At 46.3% G+C, this 26,990-nt stretch overlaps 1 protein-coding gene across 6 annotated transcripts in view; it reads left to right on the forward strand.

Annotated features, from left to right (window-relative positions):
• The window catches only part of EML5 (EMAP like 5), a 223,421-nt gene that overhangs the window by 162,044 nt on the left and 34,387 nt on the right, over positions 1–26,990 (forward strand). For all 6 annotated transcript variants that reach the window (XM_063948612.1, XM_063948609.1, XM_063948611.1 and 3 more), the window contains 10 exons: positions 1,850–2,052; positions 2,397–2,508; positions 5,488–5,615; positions 6,698–6,839; positions 9,158–9,310; positions 9,395–9,526; positions 12,295–12,383; positions 13,717–13,893; positions 15,661–15,862; positions 15,936–16,062. In XM_063948612.1, the coding sequence (XP_063804682.1) occupies positions 1,850–2,052; positions 2,397–2,508; positions 5,488–5,615; positions 6,698–6,839; positions 9,158–9,310; positions 9,395–9,526; positions 12,295–12,383; positions 13,717–13,893; positions 15,661–15,862; positions 15,936–16,062 (1,465 nt within the window). The remainder of the gene's footprint in view (positions 1–1,849; positions 2,053–2,396; positions 2,509–5,487; positions 5,616–6,697; positions 6,840–9,157; positions 9,311–9,394; positions 9,527–12,294; positions 12,384–13,716; positions 13,894–15,660; positions 15,863–15,935; positions 16,063–26,990) is intronic.

Genomic DNA, 26,990 nt, shown 5'->3' on the forward strand with positions numbered 1-26,990 from the left:
AAATGTAAAATAATTTTGGAAAACAAGAGGGATGGAATGAGGTAAGGAGGAAGGTGAGGTGATGGGAGGTAAGGAGAAAAGGTGACATGAGAAAGATGAGGAGATGGGAGGTAAGGAGAAAAGGTGACATGAGGAAGATGAGGAGATGGGAGGTAAGGAGAAAAGGTGACATGAGGAAGATGAGGTGATAGGAGGTAATAAGAAAAGGTGACATGAGGAAGATGAGATGGGAGGTAAGGAGAAAAGGTGACATGAGGAAGATTAGGAGATGGAAGGTAAGGAGAAGAGGTGACATGAGGAAGATGAGGTGATGGGAGTTAATAAGAAAAGGTGACATGAGGAAGATTAGGAGATGGGAGGTAAGGAGAAAAGGTGACATGAGGAAGATGAGGTGATGGGAGGTAATAAGAAAAGGTGACATGAGGAAGATTAGGAGATGGGAGGTAAGGAGAAAAGGTGACATGAGGAAGATGAGGAGATGGAAGGTAAGGAGAAGAGGTGACATGAGGAAGGTGAGGTGATGGGAGGTAAGGAGAAAAGGTGACATGAGGAAGGTGAGGTGATGGGAGGTAAGGAGAAAAGGTGACATGAGGAAGATGAGGAGATGGGAGGTAAGGAGAAAAGGTGACATGAGGAAGATGAGGTGATGGGAGGTAAGGAGAAAAGGTGACATGAGGAAGATGAGGAGATGGGAGGTAAGGAGAAAAGGTGACATGAGGAAGATGAGGTGATGGGAGGTAAGGAGAAAAGGTGACATGAGGAAGATGAGGTGATGGGAGGTAAGGAGAAAGGGTGACATGAGGAAGATGAGGTGATGGGAGGTAATAAGAAAAGGTGACATGAGGAAGATGAGGTGATGGGAAGTAAGAAGAAGAGGTGACATGAGGAAGATTATGTGATGGGAAGATTATGTGATGGGAGGTAATAAGAAAAGGTGACATGAGGAAGATGAGGTGATGGGAGGTAATAAGAAAAGGTGACATGAGGAAGATGAGGTGATGGGAGGTAAGGAGAAAAGGTGAGGTGATGCGAGGTAAGGAGAAAAGGTGACATGAGGTAGATGAGGCGATGGGAGAAAAGGGTGACATGAGGAAGGTGAAGTGATGAGTAGTAACAGTGAAAAGAAGGTTTCAGTTAATGTACATTTATTGATTGATTACAGTCGGCAAGTTGTATAGACTATTGGTCTCTGAATAATAATGGTTTGTGAAGCAAAAATAGGAAACACAAAATTATAAATCCACCTCTGAGTAATAGATGAGATCAGTAGGGACCTGTATGTGATGACACTGAGTGAAGATGAGATGAGTGGATGGTGTTAATGCATGCTGTGATGTCATGAAACGAGAGGAGTCAGGTTGTGGGTAAACTCAGTAGCGTGCGGATTATAAACCATTTAAAATAAAAAAAGCAACAATTTAAAAAATCTTCCCATCTTGGTTAATGTACACCACACACTGGGTTTATTATTTATTTATTTATTACCAGTGATTTATATAGCGCACACATATTCCGCAGCGCTGTACAGAGAATATTTGCCCATTCACATCAGTCCCTGCCCCAGTGGAGCTTACACTTTATATTCCCTATCGCATGTACCCGCGCACACATTCACGCTAATGTTAATTTTGTTGGGAGCCAATTAACCTACCAGTATATTTTTGGATTGTGGGAGGAAACCGGAGTACCCGGAGGAAACCCACACAAGTACAGGGAGAATATACAAACTCCACACATATAGGGCCATGGTGGAATCAAACCCATGACCTCAGTGCTGTGAGGCAGTAATGCTAACCATTACACCATCCGTACTGTTTCATATACAATGTGAGCTTTCATTTCCTGGCAGGCGGGGGTCTAATAGGACGCAAGGCTTGTATAGGAACTGGGGCGAAGATGGACACAACGATGTGTGTTGTCTACGGCTGGACGGAAGAGATGTCTTTCTCCGGAACATCAAGTGGAGATGTCTGTATTTGGAGAGACTTGTTCCTCATGAAGACGGTGAAGGCTCACGATGGGCCCGTGTTCAGTATGCACGCCCTAGATAAGGTGAGAGAGACCAATCATGACTGATCCATGTGTCCTCCAGGTGACAAGTCCAGAGCAATATCACAGCTGATTCCCAATGTCGGGGGACCAGACTGCAGGATACCATAAGACCCATCATTGGTCAAGTGAGGTTGATTTCCACAGCACTTCATATGTTAGAGACTATAGGCTGGAGATTCCGGTCTAGATCAGACATCTCTTGGTGTGATAGGCGTTATCTTAGGGACAGGTTACCAGCGCCCGTACATGAGGATGAGTAATAAGACGTTTGTACTGTATCTGGTCTCCTGATATCTGTTCCAGAGCTATGAGTGTGATGCTGAGATGTATGCTTCTTATCACAGGGCTTCGTCACTGGCGGGAAGGACGGCGTGGTGGCTTTGTGGGATGATTCCTTTGAGCGATGCTTAAAAACCTATGCTATCAAGAGAGCAGCGCTGGCGCCTGGCTCTAAAGGTGATGTGGAGATGGCGCAATGAGTTATTAATAAGCCCCACTGTGTCTAGTCCCTTACCCGATAAATGCAGAATGCCCATTGCTCTTATTCCAGTGTAGAGATACCTACATATGGGGCATCAGTGGTGGAGATTTGCTCAACTGCCCCAATGTTACTAATTCTGTCTCTGGGGGTCATTCCGAGTTGTTCGCTCGCAAGCTGCTTTTAGCAGCTTTACACACGCTAAGCCGCCGCCTACTGGGAGTGAATCTTAGCTTCTTAAAATTGCGAACGAAAGATTCGCAATATAGCGAAAAGACATCTCTGTGCAGTTTCTGAGTAACTCGAGACTTACTCGGCATCTGCGATCAGTTCAGTGCTTGTCGTTCCTGATTTGACGTCACAAACACACCCAGCGTTCGCCCAGACACTCCTCCGTTTCTCCAGCCACTCCCGCGTTTTTCCCAGAAACGGTAGCGTTTTTTCGCACACACCCATAAAACGGCCAGTTTCCGCCCAGAAACACCCACTTCCTGTCAATCACACTCCGATCACCAGAACGAAGAAAAAAACGTGAGTAAAATTCCTAACTGCATAGCAAATTTACTTGGCGCAGTCGCAGTGCGGACATTGCGCATGCGCACTAAGCGGAAAATCGCTGCGATGCGAAAAAATTTACTGAGCGAACAACTCGGAATGACCCCCTCTGTACGCCACCACAATGGATGTCAGATGATCAACGGAGATACGATAGCAGTGCAGACTTTCAGCTTTAATTCCAGGGGATGAACATAAATATCATATAAATTGTTTAGGAATTGCACCATCCTTATACACAGTTCTCTGTTTTCGGGCTCAATGTAATTGGACAAATTAACATAATCATAAATAAAATGTTAATTTTAATACATAGGGCGGGATGTACCAAAGGAAAAATGCGGTAAAACCCCCGTTTTCGGGGGTTTTACGGCATTTTCAAATGTACTAAGACCCCACCGCCGGTTTTTCGCTGTCCAGGGTATCTCCATCTCTGGGTGGCGATACCCTATAGAAGCCTATGGGCTTCTTATCGCTGACCGCCGCAACCCGCCGCCCCCGCCGCAGACACCGACCCCCCCCCCCCCCCCCCCGTCATACCTTCCTCCAGGAAGCCTGGACCTGGAAGGTAGTCTCCTCCTCCCCCTAGCAACGCAGCTGATGGGTGCCACAGCAAAAGTCTCACCCAAAATGGCTGCTGCTCATGCGCAGTACAAAGTCTGTCTCCGGACCATGGCATGCACACTAGGAAAAAACTCTGGACCTTGGGTGGGATGTACTAAACGGAAAATGCGGTAAACTTCCGTTTACCACATTTTCCTTATGCACTAACCCCCGGCCGGCAGGTAAGTGCCACTCCGGGGTTTGGCAGCTTTTGCTGGCGATACCCCATAGAAGCCAATGGGCTTCTCCCCGATGTGCTGTGTGAGGGATTCAATCGGATCCCTCCCAGCATGCCGCGTGCCCTCCCCCATCACCCCGCGCAGACTGACTCCAAGGGTTGAATCCTGGAAGTCAGGTAGCTGCTGGGGATCGCAGTGGAAAGCTCTTATCGGAAGAGAAGTCCTCCGCAATGCTGAACGCATACGTAAGTACATATGCAATCAGCATCGTGGCGCAGGACGGCGATGTGCATTAGTACATCCCGCCCCTTGTGTCTGCTTAATTGATGAATAAATAATGAACAGCCCAGACCTCCTGTATTCATGAAGCAGAACTTCCGCCGCTCGTCCAGTTACTTATAACAGAGGCGGCGATATTACACAGTGGTAATTCCCAGGCCCTGCGCCAGTGTCACTGCCATTACCCTCAACTTAAAGCTGACAGTCTCCACTATAACACCAGAGTCATTATACAGGTGTAACTTCAATATGTTTTGAGAAACAGCTGAAATATAAAAAATTGTGTCAGTGTCCAAATACACAGTATATGGACCTAACTGTATGTACTGTATACCTGTGTGTGTACTGTATACCTGTGTGTGTACTGTATACCTCTGTGTGTACTGTATACCTGTGTGTGTGTGTACTGTATACCTGTGTGTGTGTGTGTGTGTGTGTGTGTACTGTATCCCTGTGTGTGTACTGTATCCATGTGTGTGTGTACTGTATACCTGTGTGTGTACTGTATTCCTGTGTGTGTGTGTGTGTGTGTGTGTACTGTATACCTGTGTGTGTGTGTGTGTGTGTACGGTATATGCGTGTGTGTGTGTACTGTATACCTGTGTGTGTACTGTATACCTGTGTGTGTACTGTATACCTGTGTGTGTGTGTGTACTGTATACCTGTGTGTGTGTGTGCTGTATATGCGTGTGTGTACTGTATACCTGTGTGTGTACTGTATACCTGTGTGTGTGTGTGTACTGTATATGCGTGTGTGTACTGTATACCTGTGTGTGTACTGTATACCTGTGTGTGTGTGTGTACTGTATATGCGTGTGTGTACTGTATACCTGTGTGTGTACTGTATACCTGTGTGTGTGTGTACTGTATATGCGTGTGTGTACTGTATACCTGTGTGTGTACTGTATACCTGTGTGTGTACTGTATACGTGTGTTTGTGTGTATGTACTGTATACGTGTGTGTGTGTGTGCTGTATACGTGTGTGTGTGTACTGTATACCTGTGTGTGTAGGGTATACGTGTGTGTGTGTGTGTGTGTGTGTGTACTGTATACCTGTGTGTGTATGTACTGTGTAAATATAGATCTGCTGATTGCCTTGTAATCCATATTCTTGGGAGTATCCTGGGAATCCTACATGAAGTATTACACCCAGCAACACTTACCTCATGGAACATGTAATGCGAGTGCAGTATACATCACATCGTCCCGTTATAACACCAGGTATAAAAGCAGTCTGCCCGTGCTCGCTGTTACCGCTATTGTACATGGCAGCAGCTGCGTGGCGGTATTAATGCCATATATACTGTATATCCAGTTATGGTGTATGTCTCCCAACGCAGGGCTGCTCCTGGAAGATAACCCTTCCATCCGTGCCATATCATTGGGACACGGCCATATCCTAGTGGGGACCAAGAACGGCGAGATCCTGGAGGTTGATAAGAGTGGACCGGTCACCCTGCTTGTCCAGGTACCTGAGCCCCCGCACTCTTATAGGGGGTATGGTTCAGAGTCTGTGTTCTTGGGGCCTGATTCCGATGTGTGCGCTAATACTGCCGCAAATACCGTCGCAGATACAGCGCCATAATACACTACTGTGAGCAGCCTCAGCGGAATGTAAAACGCCCACACTGCAACATCGATGGAACTTCAGGAAACATCGGTGGCTCGCGTAGGTCCTGGGTCACCTAGATAGGACTCTAAAACCTTAAGCAAATATGGCCGCTGAGACAGCGGTACTGCAAGAGAGGGAACTCGCCCACATGCAGAAGCATGTCCATTACACGCCTGCTGCACCGTCTCTTTTGCGTTTACCACCCGGTCTCCACCCATATTCACAAATGCCTCGCAATGGTCTCCTCAGATACTTGCAATTTAGCGCAGTAACAAAAAATCATCCGTTTTGTGAAAACACCGATGTTGCATACAAATCGGAATCAGGCCGCTAGTGTGGAACCCGATAAGAAACGAAGGGACCCATTTATCAACGAGTGATAGTTGTGAGTGATAAAACTTGTTGCATATGATAAATGGTTCTCCAGCCAATCAGCTCCCAACTGTCATGTGTTCTGCTCCTGCCATGTGTAAAAGAGTTTTATAATTCACAGCGTGTTTTATCACTCGTTGATAAATGGGCGCCTTTGTCTGTTATTGTCCAGCCTTGTTTTAGCAATGTTTTGTTACCATTTGTGCGGTGTCGCGTAATATGCTGGCTCTAGTACAGTAAGTAAATGTTAATAATATATATATTCTCAATTATTGTAGTAAATTACTAGAGCTTTTTATTGAAATCACTCCTGTTATAATATCATTGTATATTTTTCAGTGTTGTACAGGTTAAATATTATGTTTATGCCCTTCTTAGTAAAACATTCCAAAATGAAATAATGTTTCCTCTTAGGACAAACATATGACAGTTGTAAATTGAGACATATCTAGTGTTAGAATAAAAATAAAACAGATTTGATGATGTTGCCGTGCAGTGATGGGTAAGTTCACGTTGATGGGTCTGACACACCTGAGACTCACCTGTCCTCCTCTTGTGCTCACCAGGGACACATGGAAGGCGAGGTATGGGGTTTGGCCACCCACCCTCACTTACCAATCTGTGCCACTGTGAGCGACGATAAGACTCTCCGCATCTGGGACCTGTCTCCCAGCCACTGCATGCTCGCCGTGCGCAAACTGAAGAAGGGTAAGAAGAACTTACAGTCCTTAGGGTGATAAATGTGAAGCTGGGACTCGACTGACACCACCACCTAGGGAGGAAAGGAGGGGTGGTAAATCTGTGTACTGCCCCCAGGGGGTAGCTGGAGACCTGGCTTAGGGTGCAGTGCAGAAGTTCCATTGTCTATGTGTGTTGCAGGCACCAGAATCAGGTTCTAGGTCTGTGTTGGGTGAGGGATAAATGGAGTGTATGTGCCACGTGTGACAGGTACCGATGAACAGCTGCCATCAGGTCCAGTGAAGGCTCTATCGCTGCTTGTTACAGGTGGGTTAAGTTCGAGGAGACCCAGATGGGTGGATTCCCAGAAAAGTATTACAACAAATAACCTGAACATATATATATATATATATATATATATATTTATTGTATACTTAGCTAAGATTATTGATCAGTTCAGCAGATGTTCAATATGGGTGGTATTCATGTGACCGACGGTCGGGAGACCAACAGTCACATGACCTCCTCCAGCATCCCGACCCCTCACTATCCCGATGGTCGGCATGCCGACCAACAGGGACTATTTCCACTCGTGGGTGTCCACGACACCCATAGAGTGGGAATAGAACCCGTGGTGACCGCAGGTCGCCACCGAGCCCGCAAGGGGGCTTGCTGCACTCGCCCTTCCCCACCGGGATCCCGGCGTCGGTATGCTGACCGGCGGTCTCTTGACCGCCGGTCAGCCATACTACACCCGTTCAATACAGCAATCACATCAGCAAACTCAGGAGCCCCTCCCTCTGCGTCTAGAGGCTGAGTTATATTCAGATCATCCTGGCACTTCTGCAGTCAATGGTTCATCCAGGCAGATCATGGCTAATTAATACTGACTGGTTCAAGTCTATATAGGCTGGAAAACGCCTGAATAAGCAATTTCATATGTACAAAGGTCAAATCAGGAAAAATACATAACTGCTAAGAAACAGTAGAGGGCACTGTTGCCTAAATAGTGAGTGTTAGAAATAACATATTATATACAATGATTAACATGGATTATATGGATTAAGACACAATGTGAAACACCATTGTCCCAAAATATTCTAAAATTGACATGTGTCCAACTCCAAACACTTGTCTTGTTTTGTCTCATTTAACCAGACACTGGGGGTAATTCTAAGTTGATCGCAGCAGGATTTTTGTTAGCAATTGGGCAAAACCATATGCACTGCAGGGGAGGCAGATATAACATATGCAGAGAGAGTTAGATTTGGGTGGGGTGTGTTCAATCTGCAATCTAATTTGCAGTGTAAAAATAAAGCAGCCAGTATTTACCCTGCACAGAAATAAAATAACCCACCCAAATCTAACTCTTTCTGCACATGTTATATCTGCCTCCCCTGCAGTGCACATGGTTTTGCCCAATTGCTATCAAAAATCCTGCTGCGATCAACTTGGAATTACCCCCAGTGGTCATTGCCCTTGCTTGTAAAAGATACCTGTCAGAAACACTGACACACACAGAAACACATCAGTTTGTATTAAATATATATATATATATATATATATATATATATATATATATATTTCCCTTGTATTAAATTAAAAAAAAAAAAAAACTAGTGCTATCTTCAGTATGTTTATTCATTCTGTACTTTGTATTTGGTGCTAAACTGCCTGAAAGCATTGTAACATTGGATTGAAAACAGTGACATTTATATTTGTATCACTCCCGATACACTGCTATATACTGTGTGTATAATACCCCGCTCTCTGCAGGTGGTCGCTGCTATATACTGTGTGTAAAATAACCCGCTCTCTGCTGTATACTGTGTGTATAATACCCCGCTCTCTGCTGTATACTGTGTGTATAATACCCCGCCCTCTGCTGTATACTGTGTGTAAAATAACCCGCTCTCTGCTGTATACTGTGTGTATAATACCCCGCTCTCTGCTGTATACTGTGTGTATAATACCCCGCCCTCTGCTGTATACTGTGTGTATAATACCACGCCCTCTGCTGTATACTGTGTGTATAATACCACGCCCTCTGCTGTATACTGTGTGTATAATACCCCGCCCTCTGCTGTATGCTGTGTATAATACCCCGCTCTCTGCTGTATACTGTGTGTATAATACCCCGCCCTCTGCTGTATACTGTGTGTATAATACCCCGCTCTCTGCTGTATACTGTGTGTATAATACCCCGCCCTCTGCTGTATACTGTGTGTATAATACCCCGCTCTCTGCTGTATACTGTGTGTATAATACCCCGCTCTCTGCTGTATACGGTGTGTATAATACCCCACTCTCTGCTGTATACTGTGTGTATAATACCCCGCTCTCTGTAGGTGGCCGCTGCTGCTCTTTCTCTCCGGATGGGAAGGCTTTGGCCGTCGGCCTGAATGACGGAAGCTTCTTAATTGTAAACGCTGACACGCTGGAAGATTTGGTGTCTTTTCACCACAGGAAGGACGTCATCTCAGACATTCGCTTCTCCCCCGGTGAGTGATGGAGCGGTTGGTCTTCTACTGCCCCCCGAATGCCGCCCAGTCTCCGCTAGCCCTGTTTGTTACTCTTTATTTCAGGTACGGGGAAATACCTGGCAGTTGCCTCCTACGATAACTTTGTAGATATTTACAATGTGATGAGCAGTAAACGCGTGGGAGTGTGCAAAGGGTCTTCCAGCTATATCACCCACCTGGACTGGGACATGAGGGGTAAGTTACTGTATGTTCTATTGACATAAAATGCCTGGTAACATCATTCAATCACGTGACTAATAACGTAAAGTCCTCACAGTGCTACAGGAATAAATGTGGGATTGTAACTCACCAACGTATCTATTATATAATGCTGTAAGATGTGTATCTAGCAGCTGCGCACTAGAGAGCTGCCAGGAGACCCTGCCCCGCCCTACCCATCTCTCTCTGGTGGTCTCTGCAACACTTTCCCCACACCATCGGTTCAGCAATTAGCCTCCTCCTAATGCCCCAAAACTGTTTTAAAAAGTTGGCACGTCCCACACCCCGCCAGGAGCAGGGTCTGGAACTGGCCAGCCCCCAGCATACCCCTGCTGCACTGGATAGACATATAGCCCCCCTCTGAAACTGGCATTGTGAGCAGAGCTTCTCATCATAAGGCAGAGCATTGAAAAATACAAAGAGGCAGGAGGAATGGGGAAGAACATGGGGGGGAAAGGGGGTAGACACATGAGAGGAACAGGGGGAGATGGGAGGAGAGGGGTAAGAACAGGTGGAGACCAGAGGAAAGTGGGAAGAACAGGGGGAGAAGGGAAGGAAGGAGGAAGAGCAAGGGGAGACAGAAGGAAAGCAGAAAGAACAGGGGGATTCTGTAAAAAAGGGGAAGAATAGAGGGAGACTGGAGGAAACCACTAAGAACATGGGGAGACCAAAGGAAAGGGGAAGAACAGGGGAAGACATGAGGAAAGCAATAAGAATATGGGGAGACCAAAGGAAAGGAGGAAGAACATGGGAAAACCAAAGGAAAGGAGGAAGAACATGGGAAAACCAAAGGAAAGGAGGAAGAACAGGAGGAAAGCAGGAAGAGCATGGTGGAGACCAAAGGAAAGGAGGAAAGCAGGAAGAACATTGGGGAGACCAAAGGAAGGGGGGAAGAACAGGGAGAGAAATGTGAGTAAAGTGGGAGGAACAGAGGTAGATGAGAAGAAAGTGGGAAGAACAAGTGGAGAAGGGAAGGAAGGGCGAAGAGCATGGGGAGAGAGAAGGAAAGCAGAAAGAACAGGGGGATTCGGTAAGAAAGGAGGAAGAACAGAGGGAGACTGGAGGAAAGCAGTAAGAACATGGGGAGAACAATGGAAAGGGGAAGAACATGGGGAGTTGGCAGGAATGGGGGAAGAACATGGGTGATTTGGGAGGAAAGCAGGAAGAACAGGGGAGTCCAAAGGAAACGGGGAAGAAAAGGAAGGAAATGGGAGGGAAGTGGGAAGAACAGAGGGAGATGGAAGGAGAATTAGTAGAACAAAGGGAGATGGGAGGAGAGGTGGTAGAACGTGGGAAGACCAGAGGAAAGAGAGAAGAACATGGGGGAGATGTGTGGAAAGGGAGAAGAACATGGGGGAAACCGAGAAGAATGGAAAGATGGGAGGAGAGGGGTAAGAGCATAGAGGAGACAGGAGTATAGGAGAAGATGGGATAAAATAGGAAGGCCAAGGAAAGATGGGAAGAAGATGGGGGAGAAAAGAGGTACGGGAGATGCAGGGGAAAAAAAAGAAGATGGGAGGAAATAGGGAAGAACAAAGGGCCAAGCTAGATGAAAGGGGGAAGGACACTGAGAGACTGTGGAAGAGAGTAGGAGAAGAGAAAGGAAAAAAGATCCACATAATACTAGTCTCTCTATAATTTCCCAGTGGGTATGGGAGTGGTGGGGGAGGGGTCTTTCTGTAATTTCCCACTGGGGATGGGAGTGGTGGGGGAGGGGTCTCTCTGTAATTTCCCAGTGGGTATGGAATTGGTGGGGAGGGGTCTCTTTGGTAATTTCCCAGTGGGTATGGCAGTGGTGGGAGGGGTCTCTTTGGTAATTTTCCAGTGGGTATGGGAGTGGTGGGGGAGGGGTCTCGCTGTAATTTCTCAGTGGGTATGGGAGTGGTGAGGAGGGGTCGCTCTGTAATTTCTCAGTGGGTATGGGGGGAGGTGGGGAGGGGTCTCTCTGTAATTTCCCAGTGGGTATGGGGGGGGGGGGGGGGGCGGGGAGGGTCTCTCTGTAATTTCTCAGTGGGTATGGGAGGTGGTGGGGGAGGGGTCTCTCTGTAATTTCCCAGTGGGTATGGAGATGGCGGGGGAGGAGTCTCTGTAATTTCCCAGTGGGTACAGGGGTGGTGGGGGAGGGGCCTCTGTAATTTCCCCGTGTGGGTATGGGGGTGGTGGGGGAGGGGTCTGTCTGTAATTTCTCAGTGGGTATGTGGGGTGGTGGGGGAGGGTCTCTCTGTAATTTCCCAGTGGGTATGGGAGGCGGTGGGGGAGGGTCTCTCTGTAATTTCCCCGTGGGTATGGAGGTGGTGGGGGAGGAGTCTCTGTAATTTCCCCGTGGGTATGGAGGTGGTGGGGGAGGGGTCTCTCTAATTTCCCCGTGGGTATGGGAGTGGTGGGGAGGGGTCTCGCTGTAATTTCCCAGTTGGTATGGAAGTGGTGGAGGAGGGTCTCTCTGTAATTTCTCAGTGGGTATGGGGGGTGGTGGGGAGGGGTCTCTCTATAATTTCCCGGTGGGTATGGGGGTGGTGGGGGAGGGTCTCTCTGTAATTTCCCCGTCGGTATGGGGAGGGGGGGGGGTTGGGGAGGGGTCTTTATGTAATTTCTCAGTGGGTATGGGGGGTGGTGGGGAGAGGTCTCTCTGTAATTTCCCAGTGGGTACGGGGGTGGTGGGGGAGGGTCTCTCTGTAATTTCCCCATGGGGGTGGTGGGGAGGGGTCTTCTGTGCTGAGTTATATTACATCTCTGTTCCGTTCCAGGTAAACTGCTTCAGGTGAACACTGGTGCTAAGGAGCAGCTGTTTTTTGAGGCCCCACGAGGGAAAAGACAGATTATTCCAGCCCCGGAGGTAGGAGAATAAATTCCCGTTTTTGGGACACGTTTATGAAAAGTTTATTTCTGTGATAACTTCTGGTTGCAACAATGTTTCATTTACAGCTCAGCAATGTAACAGTATTTATCTGTATATATGCTGGACATAAAGGGGAGACATATTATTTAACAATTGTATATTGAAAATGATATCTTACATTAGCACATGGGGGTATTATCAGCTTCTAGTCACCCACACACACAGCGAAGGTGGGTTACATGCTGCCGGTGACCCCACCAAGCGTGGGACTTTATGAGCCTAATTCAAGGGTGAGCGCAAAATCTTCCTCTAATGGGCAAAACCATGTGCACTGCAGGTGGGGCAGATGTAACATGTGCAGAGAGAGTTAGATTTGGGTGGGGTGTGTTCAAACTGAAATCTAAATTGTAGTGTAAGAATAGAGCAGCCATACTATTTACCCTGCACAGAAACAATATAACCCACCCACATCTAACGCTCTCTGCACATGTTACATCTTATTGTTTTCTAGCCTTTAATCACTGTCATGGTCAGCACCGGCCATCCTGTGGATCTGTTGTGAAATTACATATCCCCCCCCATCAATCAACTTGCAAAGCATGCTGGGACTTGTAGTTTCACAACAGTTGGAGACCCACAGGTTGGCCAGGCCCGATTTCAGAGGACATTTATCAAAGCTTGGAGAAAGATAAATACCAGCCAGTAAGCAGCTAACTTCCATGTTACAGGCTATGCTAGAAAAACTGACAGGAGATGATTGGTTGGTACTTAATCTCTCTCTCCACACTGTATCTCTATCCTTGCTTTGATACATCTCCACCTTCTTCATTTGACTACCATGGCAACTGCAGTCACATGGTCATTGATGTAGTGAGCGAGGAGGCTTTGGAAAGCCCCTCTGAGCTCTGCACTGTACCTTCACATGATGTGCCGACAGTCTGAGTCTGTCTGGCAGATATAACAGGTGATCCATATGTACTGCACAAGAAATTTGAATAATGTTGGACACCCCTTCTTTATCAATGCTGTCCCTTGCGTATAGCAGATAGGGGGCGTCCTCCATGATTCCACCTGTCTCCTGAATCAGAGGACTGGCTAATGGCACGGCAGGGCCAGACTGCGCTTTATTAGAGTGTATAGAACTTCTGCACAGAAAGTATAAAGCGCGTCGAGCTGGCTCTCAGTGCAGATAATGGGGGTTCCTGTGGGTGGCGCCCCCTATATGCTGTATAAGCGTAAGTGGAGAATTACAGCGACCTGTAGAGATGTTTCCCAGCCTATTGCTGAGGGATGGAGCGATGCAGCAGATACTGAGCTTTCTGTTCCTCAGGTAGAAAAAATTTCCTGGTCCTCTTGGACGAGTGTCCTGGGTCCCAGCTGCGAGGGGATCTGGCCGGTGATTGGAGAGGTCAGCGATGTGACTACAGCCTCCCTGACCAATGACAGCAAAGTCCTGGCAACTGGAGATGACTTTGGATTCGTGAAACTTTTCCGCTATCCAGTAAAAGTAAGAATCTGTTGTCCCAGGTGGGAATAACCTAAAGGGGATCACGGTTAGTAATGAACGGCTAATATGGGTACACCGACATGGTGCCGCAGGCAAAATTATGTGGTGCAGCAGGTACACTATACATGGTGCCATAGGTAAACTTACACTACCGAAGTGGAGAAACGCGTTGCAATTAAGCATGCACTTTTCTGCCTAAATTGCTAACAATTTTATATATATATATATATATATATATATATATAGGTAGTGGAGAAAATAAGCGCTTGTGAGTGTAATAACAAGATATAAAGCAAATAGCCAGGTGGGTGTAATTATAGCCAAGATCACTTATCTGTTTTACAAGAACTTCCAATGAGTGTTCATTATTCAGGATTTACATGTAAAAAAGAAAAGCACAACAAAACATAGTGTGTACCGGTCTCAAACTCAAAAAGTTATCATTTGCAATAAAGGGCAATTAAATTAGGGAACATGCTTATTCCCAATAGGACATATTCAATAGCCCAATCATTAAAGAATAAAACAAAATACAAATTTAATATGTAAGGACATACAATGGCTAGACAACACATGTACAAGATTAAAAATTATTGAAAGCTTATCTGTCCATCAGAAAGGGAAAACCGCAAACAAACTGTCCCAAGGACATAAAATAGCCAGAGAACATGCGTACAGGATTTAAAAAGTTCAATCGCTTTTCTGTCCATCATAGGTGGTCAGCAGCAAAGTCCTAACGCGTTTAGTCCGTCAGAATCTGGACTTCTTCAAGGGGATAAGAAGAAGTCCAGATTCTGAGGGACGAAACGCATGTTCTCTGGCTATTTTATGTCCTTGGGACAGTTTGTTTGCGGTTTTCCCTTTCCCATAATTAATGCCACCCTTTGGGTCACTATTCCTGCGCCGGAGGAGATGAAACACATTTCCAGCTGTGATCTCCGGGACTATTTGTCCTAGGCTGCAGGATATACACCCCATTTGTCTAGCACCCCTTCATTTGTTGTGGAAGCGGTCAGATCACTCCCTAGCATTTTCCATAAATATGGCAGCACCCAGTGGGCCGATTTGAAAACCTATGGGGAGATTTATCAAAACTTAGAGAGAGATAGTGTATAAAGTGAATGCTGGATCAGTGATGTCATGTAAGGAGGGGGCTGAGTGGACAGAGATGAAGTGCCAACTAATCAGCTCCTAACTGTCATACAACAGGCTGTGTTTGAAGAGTGACCGTTAAACCCCGATTGGCTGGTACTTTATCGCGCTCCAAGGTGTGGAAAAAGTGCTGCGAAGTAAGAACGCTTTCACAGATAGAAGTGTTAATAGTTTATTTTTATCAAGTAACAAAATGCAAAGTGATTGAACAGAAATCTAAATCCAATCAATATTTGGTGTGGCCTCCGAGTTAAGCCCCCCCATCTGTGTTTGGTCACGCCCCCTTTAGGTATCCACAAATCACATCACTAGGGACAGGGCCTAATGCTGTGGCCCCACCCCCTTATAAATTCTGTATTTGTCCCTGATTTAATGAGTTCATTGAGTTTGCTTTGACCACCTGTGCACAAGCAGGGCTATTCTTAATGCCTGGACTGTTGGGGTGCCTTGAGGCCGAGTTTTGGAACCTCTGCTCTACAGCACAGACAGGAACCAAGGTTTCCTTTTTTTTAATAAAACTTTTAAATTTTGAATTAAAAGTGTTGCAATAACTTACTGGTGCGCAGCGTCCTGCGTGTGTTACCGCGTTCATGAAACAGGCTGTGTCCTCTTCAGGGGAAGTTTGGGAAGTTCAAGAGGTACGTGGCTCACAGCTCCCAGGTCACCAACCTCCGCTGGGTACACGATGACAGCCTGCTGGTGACGGCGGGCGGCCTGGACACCTCGCTCATGCTCTGGACGCACGAGGTGGAAGGACACAGAGAAACCAGACAGTGCGACAGCGAGGAGTCAGACCTGGACTCGGAGGAGGATGGAGGTAAGTGACAGAGCTCTGGCGCTGGTTCCGGTATGTGTATATAAATAACCGACATCCCCGTGTGTCCGCTCAGGCTACGACAGCGACGTGACCAGAGAGAACGAGACCTCCTACACCATCAAAGCCTTATCCACCAACATCCGGCCCATGTCCGGGGTCAAACCGCACCTGCAGCAGAAGGAGCTCTCCCTGGATGAGAGGTAAGTGCCCCGTCCTGTGGCGTAATAGGCAGGACGGGGGCACTCAGGAGCCCGTTATAAGGCTGGAGACGGGATATCTGCCCTGTCTCACCTGGAATTATCATACAGAGGCCGAGAAGAAATATCACATTACTGGGGAGATGTATGAAGCAGTGGTAAGAGTGGAGAAGTTGCCCATGGCAACCAATCAGCTGCTACCTATAATTTTATAGAAGGCACTTGATACCTGTTACCTCAAAGCTGTTTGGTTGCCATGGGCAACTTCTCCTCTCTTATCACTGTTTCATACATCTCCCCATCTATTCCATGTGTGTGTTTTTTTGTTTTTAGAAATGGAGGCACAGAGGAGGAATGGAGGCTGTAGGGATCATTGATCCCTGTACAGAGGCACATTATAGTACAGTATATGGAGGCACAGAGGAGGAATGGAGGCTGTAGGGATCATTGATCCCTGTACAGAGACACATTATAGTACAGTATATGGAGGCACAGAGGAGGAATGGAGGCTGTAGGGATCATTGATCCCTGTACAGAGGCACATTATAGTACAGTATATGGAGGCACAGAGGAGGAATGGAGGCTGTAGGGATCACTGATCCGTGTACAGAAACACATTATGGTACAGTATATGGAGGCACAGAGGAGGAATGGAGGCTGTAGGGATAATTGTTCCCTGTACAGAGGCACATTATAGTACAGTATATGGAGGCACAGAGGAGGAATGGAGTCTGTAGGGATCATTGATCCCTATAGAGAAACATTATAATACAGTATATGGAGGCATAGAGGAGGAATGGAGGCTGTAGGGATCATTGTTCCCTGTACAGAGGCACATTATAGTACAGTATATGGAGGCACAGAGGAGGAATGGAGTCTGTAGGGATCATTGATCCCTATAGAGAAACACATTATAGTACAGTATATGGAGGCACAGAGGAGGAATGGAGGCTGTAGGGATCACTGATCCGTGTACAGAAACACATTATGGTACAGTATATGGAGGCACAGAGGAGGAATGGAGGCTGTAGGGATAATTGTTCCCTGTACAGAGGCACATTATAGTACAGTATATGGAGGCACAGAGGAGGAATGGAGTCTGTAGGGATCATTGATCCCTATAGAGAAACATTATAATACAGTATATGGAGGCATAGAGGAGGAATGGAGGCTGTAGGGATCATTGTTCCCTGTACAGAGGCACATTATAGTACAGTATATGGAGGCACAGAGGAGGAATGGAGTCTGTAGGGATCATTGATCCCTATAGAGAAACACATTATAGTACAGTATATGGAGGCACAGAGGAGGAATGGAGGCTGTAGGGATCACTGATCCGTGTACAGAAACACATTATGGTACAGTATATGGAGGCACAGAGGAGGAATGGAGGCTGTAGGGATAATTGTTCCCTGTACAGAGGCACATTATAGTACAGTATATGGAGGCACAGAGGAGGAATGGAGTCTGTAGGGATCATTGATCCCTATAGAGAAACATTATAATACAGTATATGGAGGCATAGAGGAGGAATGGAGGCTGTAGGGATCATTGTTCCCTGTACAGAGGCACATTATAGTACAGTATATGGAGGCACAGAGGAGGAATGGAGTCTGTAGGGATCATTGATCCCTATAGAGAAACATTATAATACAGTATATGGAGGCACAGAGGAGGAATGGAGGCTGTAGGGATCATTGATCCCTGTACAGAGGCACATTATAGTACAGTATATGGAGGCACAGGGGAGGAATGGAGACTGTAGGGATCATTGATCCCTGTACAGAGGCACATTATAGTACAGTATATGGAGGCACAGAGGAGGAATGGAGGCTGTAGGGATCATTGTTCCCTGTACAGAGGCACATTATAGTACAGTATATGGAGGCACAGAGGAGGAATGGAGTCTGTAGGGATCATTGATCCCTGTACAGAGGCACATTATAGTACAGTATATGGAGGCACAGAGGAGGAATGGAGTCTGTAGGGATCATTGATCCCTGTACAGAGGCACATTATGGTACAGTATATGGAGGCACAGAGGAGGAATGGAGACTGTAGGGATCATTGATCCCTGTACAGAGGCACATTATAGTACAGTATATGGAGGCACAGAGGAGGAATGGAGGCTGTAGGGATCATTGATCCCTATAGAGAAACATAATACAGTATATGGAGGCACAGAGGAGGAATGGAGGCTGTAGGGATCATTGTTCCCTGTACAGAGGCACATTATAGTACAGTATATGGAGGCACAGAGGAGGAATGGAGGCTGTAGGGATCATTGATCCCTATAGAGAAACACATTATAATACAGTATATGGAGGCATAGAGGAGGAATGGAGTCTGTAGGGATCATTGATCCCTGTACAGAGGCACATTATAGTACAGTATATGGAGGCACAGAGGAGGAATGGAGGCTGTAGGGATCATTGATCCCTATAGAGAAACACATTATAATACAGTATATGGAGGCACAGAGGAGGAATGGAGGCTGTAGGGATCATTGTTCCCTGTACAGAGGCACATTATAGTACAGTATATGGAGGCACAGAGGAGGAATGGAGACTGTAGGGATCATTGATCCCTATAGAGAAACACATTATGGTACAGTATATGGAGGCACAGAGGAGGAATGGAGGCTGTAGGGATCATTGATCCCTGTACAGAGGCACATTATAGTACAGTATATGGAGGCACAGAGGAGGAATGGAGGCTGTAGGGATCATTGATCCCTATAGAGAAACATAATACAGTATATGGAGGCACAGAGGAGGAATGGAGGCTGTAGGGATCATTGTTCCCTGTACAGAGGCACATTATAGTACAGTATATGGAGGCACAGAGGAGGAATGGAGTCTGTAGGGATCATTGATCCCTGTACAGAGGCACATTATGGTACAGTATATGGAGGCACAGAGGAGGAATGGAGACTGTAGGGATCATTGATCCCTGTACAGAGGCACATTATAGTACAGTATATGGAGGCACAGAGGAGGAATGGAGGCTGTAGGGATCATTGTTCCCTGTACAGAGGCACATTATAGTACAGTATATGGAGGCACAGAGGAGGAATGGAGTCTGTAGGGATCATTGATCCCTATAGAGAAACACATTATGGTACAGTATATGGAGGCACAGAGGAGGAATGGAGGCTGTAGGGATCATTGATCCCTGTACAGAGGCACATTATAGTACAGTATATGGAGGCACAGAGGAGGAATGGAGGCTGTAGGGATCATTGATCCCTGTAGAGAAACGCATTATAGTACAGTATATGGAGGCACAGAGGAGGAATGGAGACTGTAGGGATCATTGTTCCCTGTACAGAGGCACATTATAGTACAGTATATGGAGGCACAGGGGAGGAATGGAGACTGTAGGGATCATTGATCCCTGTACAGAGGCACATTATAGTACAGTATATGGAGGCACAGAGGAGGAATGGAGGCTGTAGGGATCACTGATCCGTGTACAGAAACATTATGGTACAGTATATGGAGGCACAGAGGAGGAATGGAGGCTGTAGGGATCATTGTTCCCTGTACAGAGGCACATTATAGTACAGTATATGGAGGCACAGAGGAGGAATGGAGACTGTAGGGATCATTGATCCCTGTACAGAGGCACATTATAGTACAGTATATGGAGGCATAGAGGAGGAATGGAGGCTGTAGGGATCATTGATCCCTATAGAGAAACACATTATAATACAGTATATGGAGGCATAGAGGAGGAATGGAGACTGTAGGGATCATTGATCCCTGTACAGAGGCACATTATAGTACAGTATATGGAGGCACAGAGGAGGAATGGAGGCTGTAGGGATCATTGATCCCTATAGAGAAACACATAATACAGTATATGGAGGCATAGAGGAGGAATGGAGGCTGTAGGGATCATTGTTCCCTGTACAGAGGCACATTATAGTACAGTATATGGAGGCACAGAGGAGGAATGGAGACTGTAGGGATCATTGATCCCTATAGATAAACACATTATAGTACAGTATATGGAGGCACAGAGGAGGAATGGAGGCTGTAGGGATCATTGATCCCTATAGAGAAACACATTATAATACAGTATATGGAGGCACAGAGGAGGAATGGAGGCTGTAGGGATCATTGATCCCTGTACAGAGGCACATTATAGTACAGTATATGGAGGCACAGAGGAGGAATGGAGACTGTAGGGATCATTGATCCCTATAGATAAATACATTATAGTACAGTATATGGAGGCACAGAGGAGGAATGGAGGCTGTAGGGATCATTGATCCCTATAGAGAAACATAATACAGTATATGGAGGCACAGAGGAGGAATGGAGGCTGTAGGGATCATTGTTCCCTGTACAGAGGCACATTATAGTACAGTATATGGAGGCACAGAGGAGGAATGGAGCCTGTAGGGATCATTGATCCCTGTACAGAGGCACATTATAGTACAGTATATGGAGGCACAGAGGAGGAATGGAGTCTGTAGGGATCATTGATCCCTGTACAGAGGCACATTATGGTACAGTATATGGAGGCACAGAGGAGGAATGGAGACTGTAGGGATCATTGATCCCTGTACAGAGGCACATTATAGTACAGTATATGGAGGCACAGAGGAGGAATGGAGGCTGTAGGGATCATTGATCCCTATAGAGAAACACATTATAATACAGTATATGGAGGCACAGAGGAGGAATGGAGGCTGTAGGGATCATTGATCCCTATAGATAAATACATTATAGTACAGTATATGGAGGCACAGAGGAGGAATGGAGGCTGTAGGGATCATTGATCCCTATAGATAAACACATTATAGTACAGTATATGGAGGCACAGAGGAGGAATGGAGGCTGTAGGGATCATTGATCCCTATAGAGAAACACATTATAGTACAGTATATGGAGGCACAGAGGAGGAATGGAGGCTGTAGGGATCATTGTTCCCTGTACAGAGGCACATTATAGTACAGTATATGGAGGCACAGAGGAGGAATTGAGTCTGTAGGGATCATTGATCCCTGTACAGAGGCACATTATGGTACAGTATATGGAGGCACAGAGGAGGAATGGAGACTGTAGGGATCATTGATCCCTGTACAGAGGCACATTATAGTACAGTATATGGAGGCACAGAGGAGGAATGGAGGCTGTAGGGATCATTGATCCCTATAGAGAAACATAATACAGTATATGGAGGCACAGAGGAGGAATGGAGCTGTAGGGATCATTGATCCCTATAGAGAAACATAATACAGTATATGGAGGCACAGAGGAGGAATGGAGGCTGTAGGGATCATTGTTCCCTGTACAGAGGCACATTATAGTACAGTATATGGAGGCACAGAGGAGGAATGGAGGCTGTAGGGATCATTGTTCCCTGTACAGAGGCACATTATAGTACAGTATATGGAGGCATAGAGGAGGAATGGAGTCTGTAGGGATCATTGATCCCTGTACAGAGGCACATTATGGTACAGTATATGGAGGCACAGAGGAGGAATGGAGACTGTAGGGATCATTGATCCCTGTACAGAGGCACATTATAGTACAGTATATGGAGGCACAGAGGAGGAATGGAGGCTGTAGGGATCATTGATCCCTATAGAGAAACACATTATAATACAGTATATGGAGGCACAGAGGAGGAATGGAGGCTGTAGGGATCATTGATCCCTGTACAGAGGCACATTATAGTACTGTATATGGAGGCACAGAGGAGGAATGGAGACTGTAGGGATCATTGATCCCTATAGATAAACACATTATAGTACAGTATATGGAGGCACAGAGGAGGAATGGAGGCTGTAGGGATCATTGATCCCTATAGAGAAACATAATACAGTATATGGAGGCACAGAGGAGGAATGGAGGCTGTAGGGATCATTGTTCCCTGTACAGAGGCACATTATGGTACAGTATATGGAGGCACAGAGGAGGAATCGAGGCTGCAGGGATCACTGATCCGTGTACAGAGGCACATTATAGTACAGTACATGGAGGCACAGAGGAGAAATGGAGGCTTAGGGATCATTGTTCCCTGTACAGAGGCACATTATAGTACAGTATATGGAGGCACAGAGGAGGAATGGAGGCTGTAGGGATCATTGATCCCTGTACAGAGGCACATTATAGTACAGTATATGGAGGCACAGAGGAGGAATGGAGGCTGTAGGGATCATTGATCCCTGTAGAGAAACGCATTATAGTACAGTATATGGAGGCACAGAGGAGGAATGGAGACTGTAGGGATCATTGTTCCCTGTACAGAGGCACATTATAGTACAGTATATGGAGGCACAGGGGAGGAATGGAGACTGTAGGGATCATTGATCCCTGTACAGAGGCACATTATAGTACAGTATATGGAGGCACAGAGGAGGAATGGAGGCTGTAGGGATCACTGATCCGTGTACAGAAACATTATGGTACAGTATATGGAGGCACAGAGGAGGAATGGAGGCTGTAGGGATCATTGTTCCCTGTACAGAGGCACATTATAGTACAGTATATGGAGGCACAGAGGAGGAATGGAGACTGTAGGGATCATTGATCCCTGTACAGAGGCACATTATAGTACAGTATATGGAGGCATAGAGGAGGAATGGAGGCTGTAGGGATCATTGATCCCTATAGAGAAACACATTATAATACAGTATATGGAGGCATAGAGGAGGAATGGAGACTGTAGGGATCATTGATCCCTGTACAGAGGCACATTATAGTACAGTATATGGAGGCACAGAGGAGGAATGGAGGCTGTAGGGATCATTGATCCCTATAGAGAAACACATAATACAGTATATGGAGGCATAGAGGAGGAATGGAGGCTGTAGGGATCATTGTTCCCTGTACAGAGGCACATTATAGTACAGTATATGGAGGCACAGAGGAGGAATGGAGACTGTAGGGATCATTGATCCCTATAGATAAACACATTATAGTACAGTATATGGAGGCACAGAGGAGGAATGGAGGCTGTAGGGATCATTGATCCCTATAGAGAAACACATTATAATACAGTATATGGAGGCACAGAGGAGGAATGGAGGCTGTAGGGATCATTGATCCCTGTACAGAGGCACATTATAGTACAGTATATGGAGGCACAGAGGAGGAATGGAGACTGTAGGGATCATTGATCCCTATAGATAAATACATTATAGTACAGTATATGGAGGCACAGAGGAGGAATGGAGGCTGTAGGGATCATTGATCCCTATAGAGAAACATAATACAGTATATGGAGGCACAGAGGAGGAATGGAGGCTGTAGGGATCATTGTTCCCTGTACAGAGGCACATTATAGTACAGTATATGGAGGCACAGAGGAGGAATGGAGCCTGTAGGGATCATTGATCCCTGTACAGAGGCACATTATAGTACAGTATATGGAGGCACAGAGGAGGAATGGAGTCTGTAGGGATCATTGATCCCTGTACAGAGGCACATTATGGTACAGTATATGGAGGCACAGAGGAGGAATGGAGACTGTAGGGATCATTGATCCCTGTACAGAGGCACATTATAGTACAGTATATGGAGGCACAGAGGAGGAATGGAGGCTGTAGGGATCATTGATCCCTATAGAGAAACACATTATAATACAGTATATGGAGGCACAGAGGAGGAATGGAGGCTGTAGGGATCATTGATCCCTATAGATAAATACATTATAGTACAGTATATGGAGGCACAGAGGAGGAATGGAGGCTGTAGGGATCATTGATCCCTATAGATAAACACATTATAGTACAGTATATGGAGGCACAGAGGAGGAATGGAGGCTGTAGGGATCATTGATCCCTATAGAGAAACACATTATAGTACAGTATATGGAGGCACAGAGGAGGAATGGAGGCTGTAGGGATCATTGTTCCCTGTACAGAGGCACATTATAGTACAGTATATGGAGGCACAGAGGAGGAATTGAGTCTGTAGGGATCATTGATCCCTGTACAGAGGCACATTATGGTACAGTATATGGAGGCACAGAGGAGGAATGGAGACTGTAGGGATCATTGATCCCTGTACAGAGGCACATTATAGTACAGTATATGGAGGCACAGAGGAGGAATGGAGGCTGTAGGGATCATTGATCCCTATAGAGAAACATAATACAGTATATGGAGGCACAGAGGAGGAATGGAGCTGTAGGGATCATTGATCCCTATAGAGAAACATAATACAGTATATGGAGGCACAGAGGAGGAATGGAGGCTGTAGGGATCATTGTTCCCTGTACAGAGGCACATTATAGTACAGTATATGGAGGCACAGAGGAGGAATGGAGGCTGTAGGGATCATTGTTCCCTGTACAGAGGCACATTATAGTACAGTATATGGAGGCATAGAGGAGGAATGGAGTCTGTAGGGATCATTGATCCCTGTACAGAGGCACATTATGGTACAGTATATGGAGGCACAGAGGAGGAATGGAGACTGTAGGGATCATTGATCCCTGTACAGAGGCACATTATAGTACAGTATATGGAGGCACAGAGGAGGAATGGAGGCTGTAGGGATCATTGATCCCTATAGAGAAACACATTATAATACAGTATATGGAGGCACAGAGGAGGAATGGAGGCTGTAGGGATCATTGATCCCTGTACAGAGGCACATTATAGTACTGTATATGGAGGCACAGAGGAGGAATGGAGACTGTAGGGATCATTGATCCCTATAGATAAACACATTATAGTACAGTATATGGAGGCACAGAGGAGGAATGGAGGCTGTAGGGATCATTGATCCCTATAGAGAAACATAATACAGTATATGGAGGCACAGAGGAGGAATGGAGGCTGTAGGGATCATTGTTCCCTGTACAGAGGCACATTATGGTACAGTATATGGAGGCACAGAGGAGGAATCGAGGCTGCAGGGATCACTGATCCGTGTACAGAGGCACATTATAGTACAGTACATGGAGGCACAGAGGAGAAATGGAGGCTTAGGGATCATTGTTCCCTGTACAGAGGCACATTATAGTACAGTATATGGAGGCACAGAGGAGGAATCGAGGCTGCAGGGATCACTGATCCGTGTACAGAGGCACATTATAGTACAGTACATGGAGGCTGTAGGGAATATTGCATTACAGTAGTGGAATGAATGATTCCTCCCCCCCACCCCTCCCACACTGCCATTCCCGGGAATGCTTGGGAGATGTAAGCCCCATGGGAGGAACAGTCTATGGACGAGATGTCTTAAAGCTTGGAGAGAGGTAAAGTAGGGACCAACCAGCTCCTGACATTTTTAAACTCCGCCTCTAACGTGACAGCTAGGAGCTGATTGGCTGGTACTTTATCTCTGTTTTGATACATCTCCCCCTGTGTGCATATAGATGTACATGCTGCAGATGTCACCGTGCGCACCATGGATCGCTAGCGCACATACTGCATAGGCTGACTCTGATAGGAGAGAGATAAAGTACCAACACTAACTGCAGAATTATTATTTGTGTATTCAGAGATAGCTGAGTAATATATATTCATACGTTACCGTGGGGAGATGGATCAAACCTGTCCGTAGCCACAATTCAGCATCACGTTGTAGCATGTGATGGGGAAATGCTAGCTAGAAGCTGATTGGTCACTGATCCATCTCCCCGGAGCACGTAGAGCGCAGCACGGTCCAGCTTGTACCCCAGGTTCTGTGTTCTCTGTCATAAACAGATGTCTCTCCTCTTCTGTCCTTGCTTCACTGAAGGCAGGGGGTAGTCAGGTAAGTGACCGCTACCTAATATCTATTCTCTGGTGGTGACCCAACATCTGTACCCCCACTGTACCTTCTCTCTCTGCAGTGCTCCTTTATACCCACCCTGCGCCTATACCCACACACATTCTGACGGTGAGCTGCTGCACTGTAGCGTGTCGGCCCTCACCACCTTTATAGCCGACGTTCTCCTCTCACATCAATGGCACGTGGCGCTCTGTAGTTTCCACGTCGGTTATTCGCAGTGGTGCCATTTGTCCAGTAACCATACACCTTCACCGCAGCAGCACGCGGACTGCTCACACACTGCGCTGTTAGGAATACTTCCTGTGTGTGTGTATGTATGTATGTATGTATGTGTGTATATATATATACATATATATATATATATAAAAATAAAACACGTTGAGCCCGGAACTTCTCCGCATAGAAATGGTTACCTTTGCCCGTTGCCTTCCGTGAGCGGAGACTGAACCAGCTTCCTTATGGAGACTTGCGTGTACGGTACCTGAGTGCCGCCAAACACGCAAGTATATATATATATATATATACACACACACATACATACATACATACATACATACATACTCACTGTGTGTATAAAGGACTATGCCCACATCAGTTTGGATTGATCCATAGTTTAGTGGCAGTTGGAGCCTTCCACGCTCTGATGAACCTTTAGCTGAGAACCCACGCGCTTCTCCGTTCTAGACGCAGTGAATATGGTTCCTGTTTCATAGTCACCAATGATTGCATCATAAGGGGCCCTATTGGCTATCACCAAATAGGATGTAGCCCGCCTCAGCCCCCGCTGCAATCAGTGGGGATTACTAGATAACACAGAATAGCTTCTGTAAGTCTGGAGTAGCAGGAACAGTGCGAACGTGCCAGGACGGAGGGTGAAAGTTCCCGCAATGGTGATGTTACTGGTCACTGTGCTTATTTATTAACACCTAGGACCCCAGTGCAATCCATACAGAAATGGAAAATATAGATTGGTGACGTCCTATGCTCTGGGACTCCGTAATCTGTCTTCTTACACCTTCACCATGTGAGCCTCCTTGTCCTCTTCCCTGGTAAACTGTTGCCAGTGGTTACAGCACTTCGGAATTACAGTACCTGTGCTCCGACTTTCCACTATACAGAGGATGACCGAGAGCTCTAACCTGGGAGTTACTGTTCTCCTAGTCTGATGTATGACCAGAGGGGGCACTATAT

This window comes from Pseudophryne corroboree, chromosome 12 (genome assembly GCF_028390025.1).
Source record: "Pseudophryne corroboree isolate aPseCor3 chromosome 12, aPseCor3.hap2, whole genome shotgun sequence".
NCBI lineage: Eukaryota > Metazoa > Chordata > Amphibia > Anura > Myobatrachidae > Pseudophryne > Pseudophryne corroboree.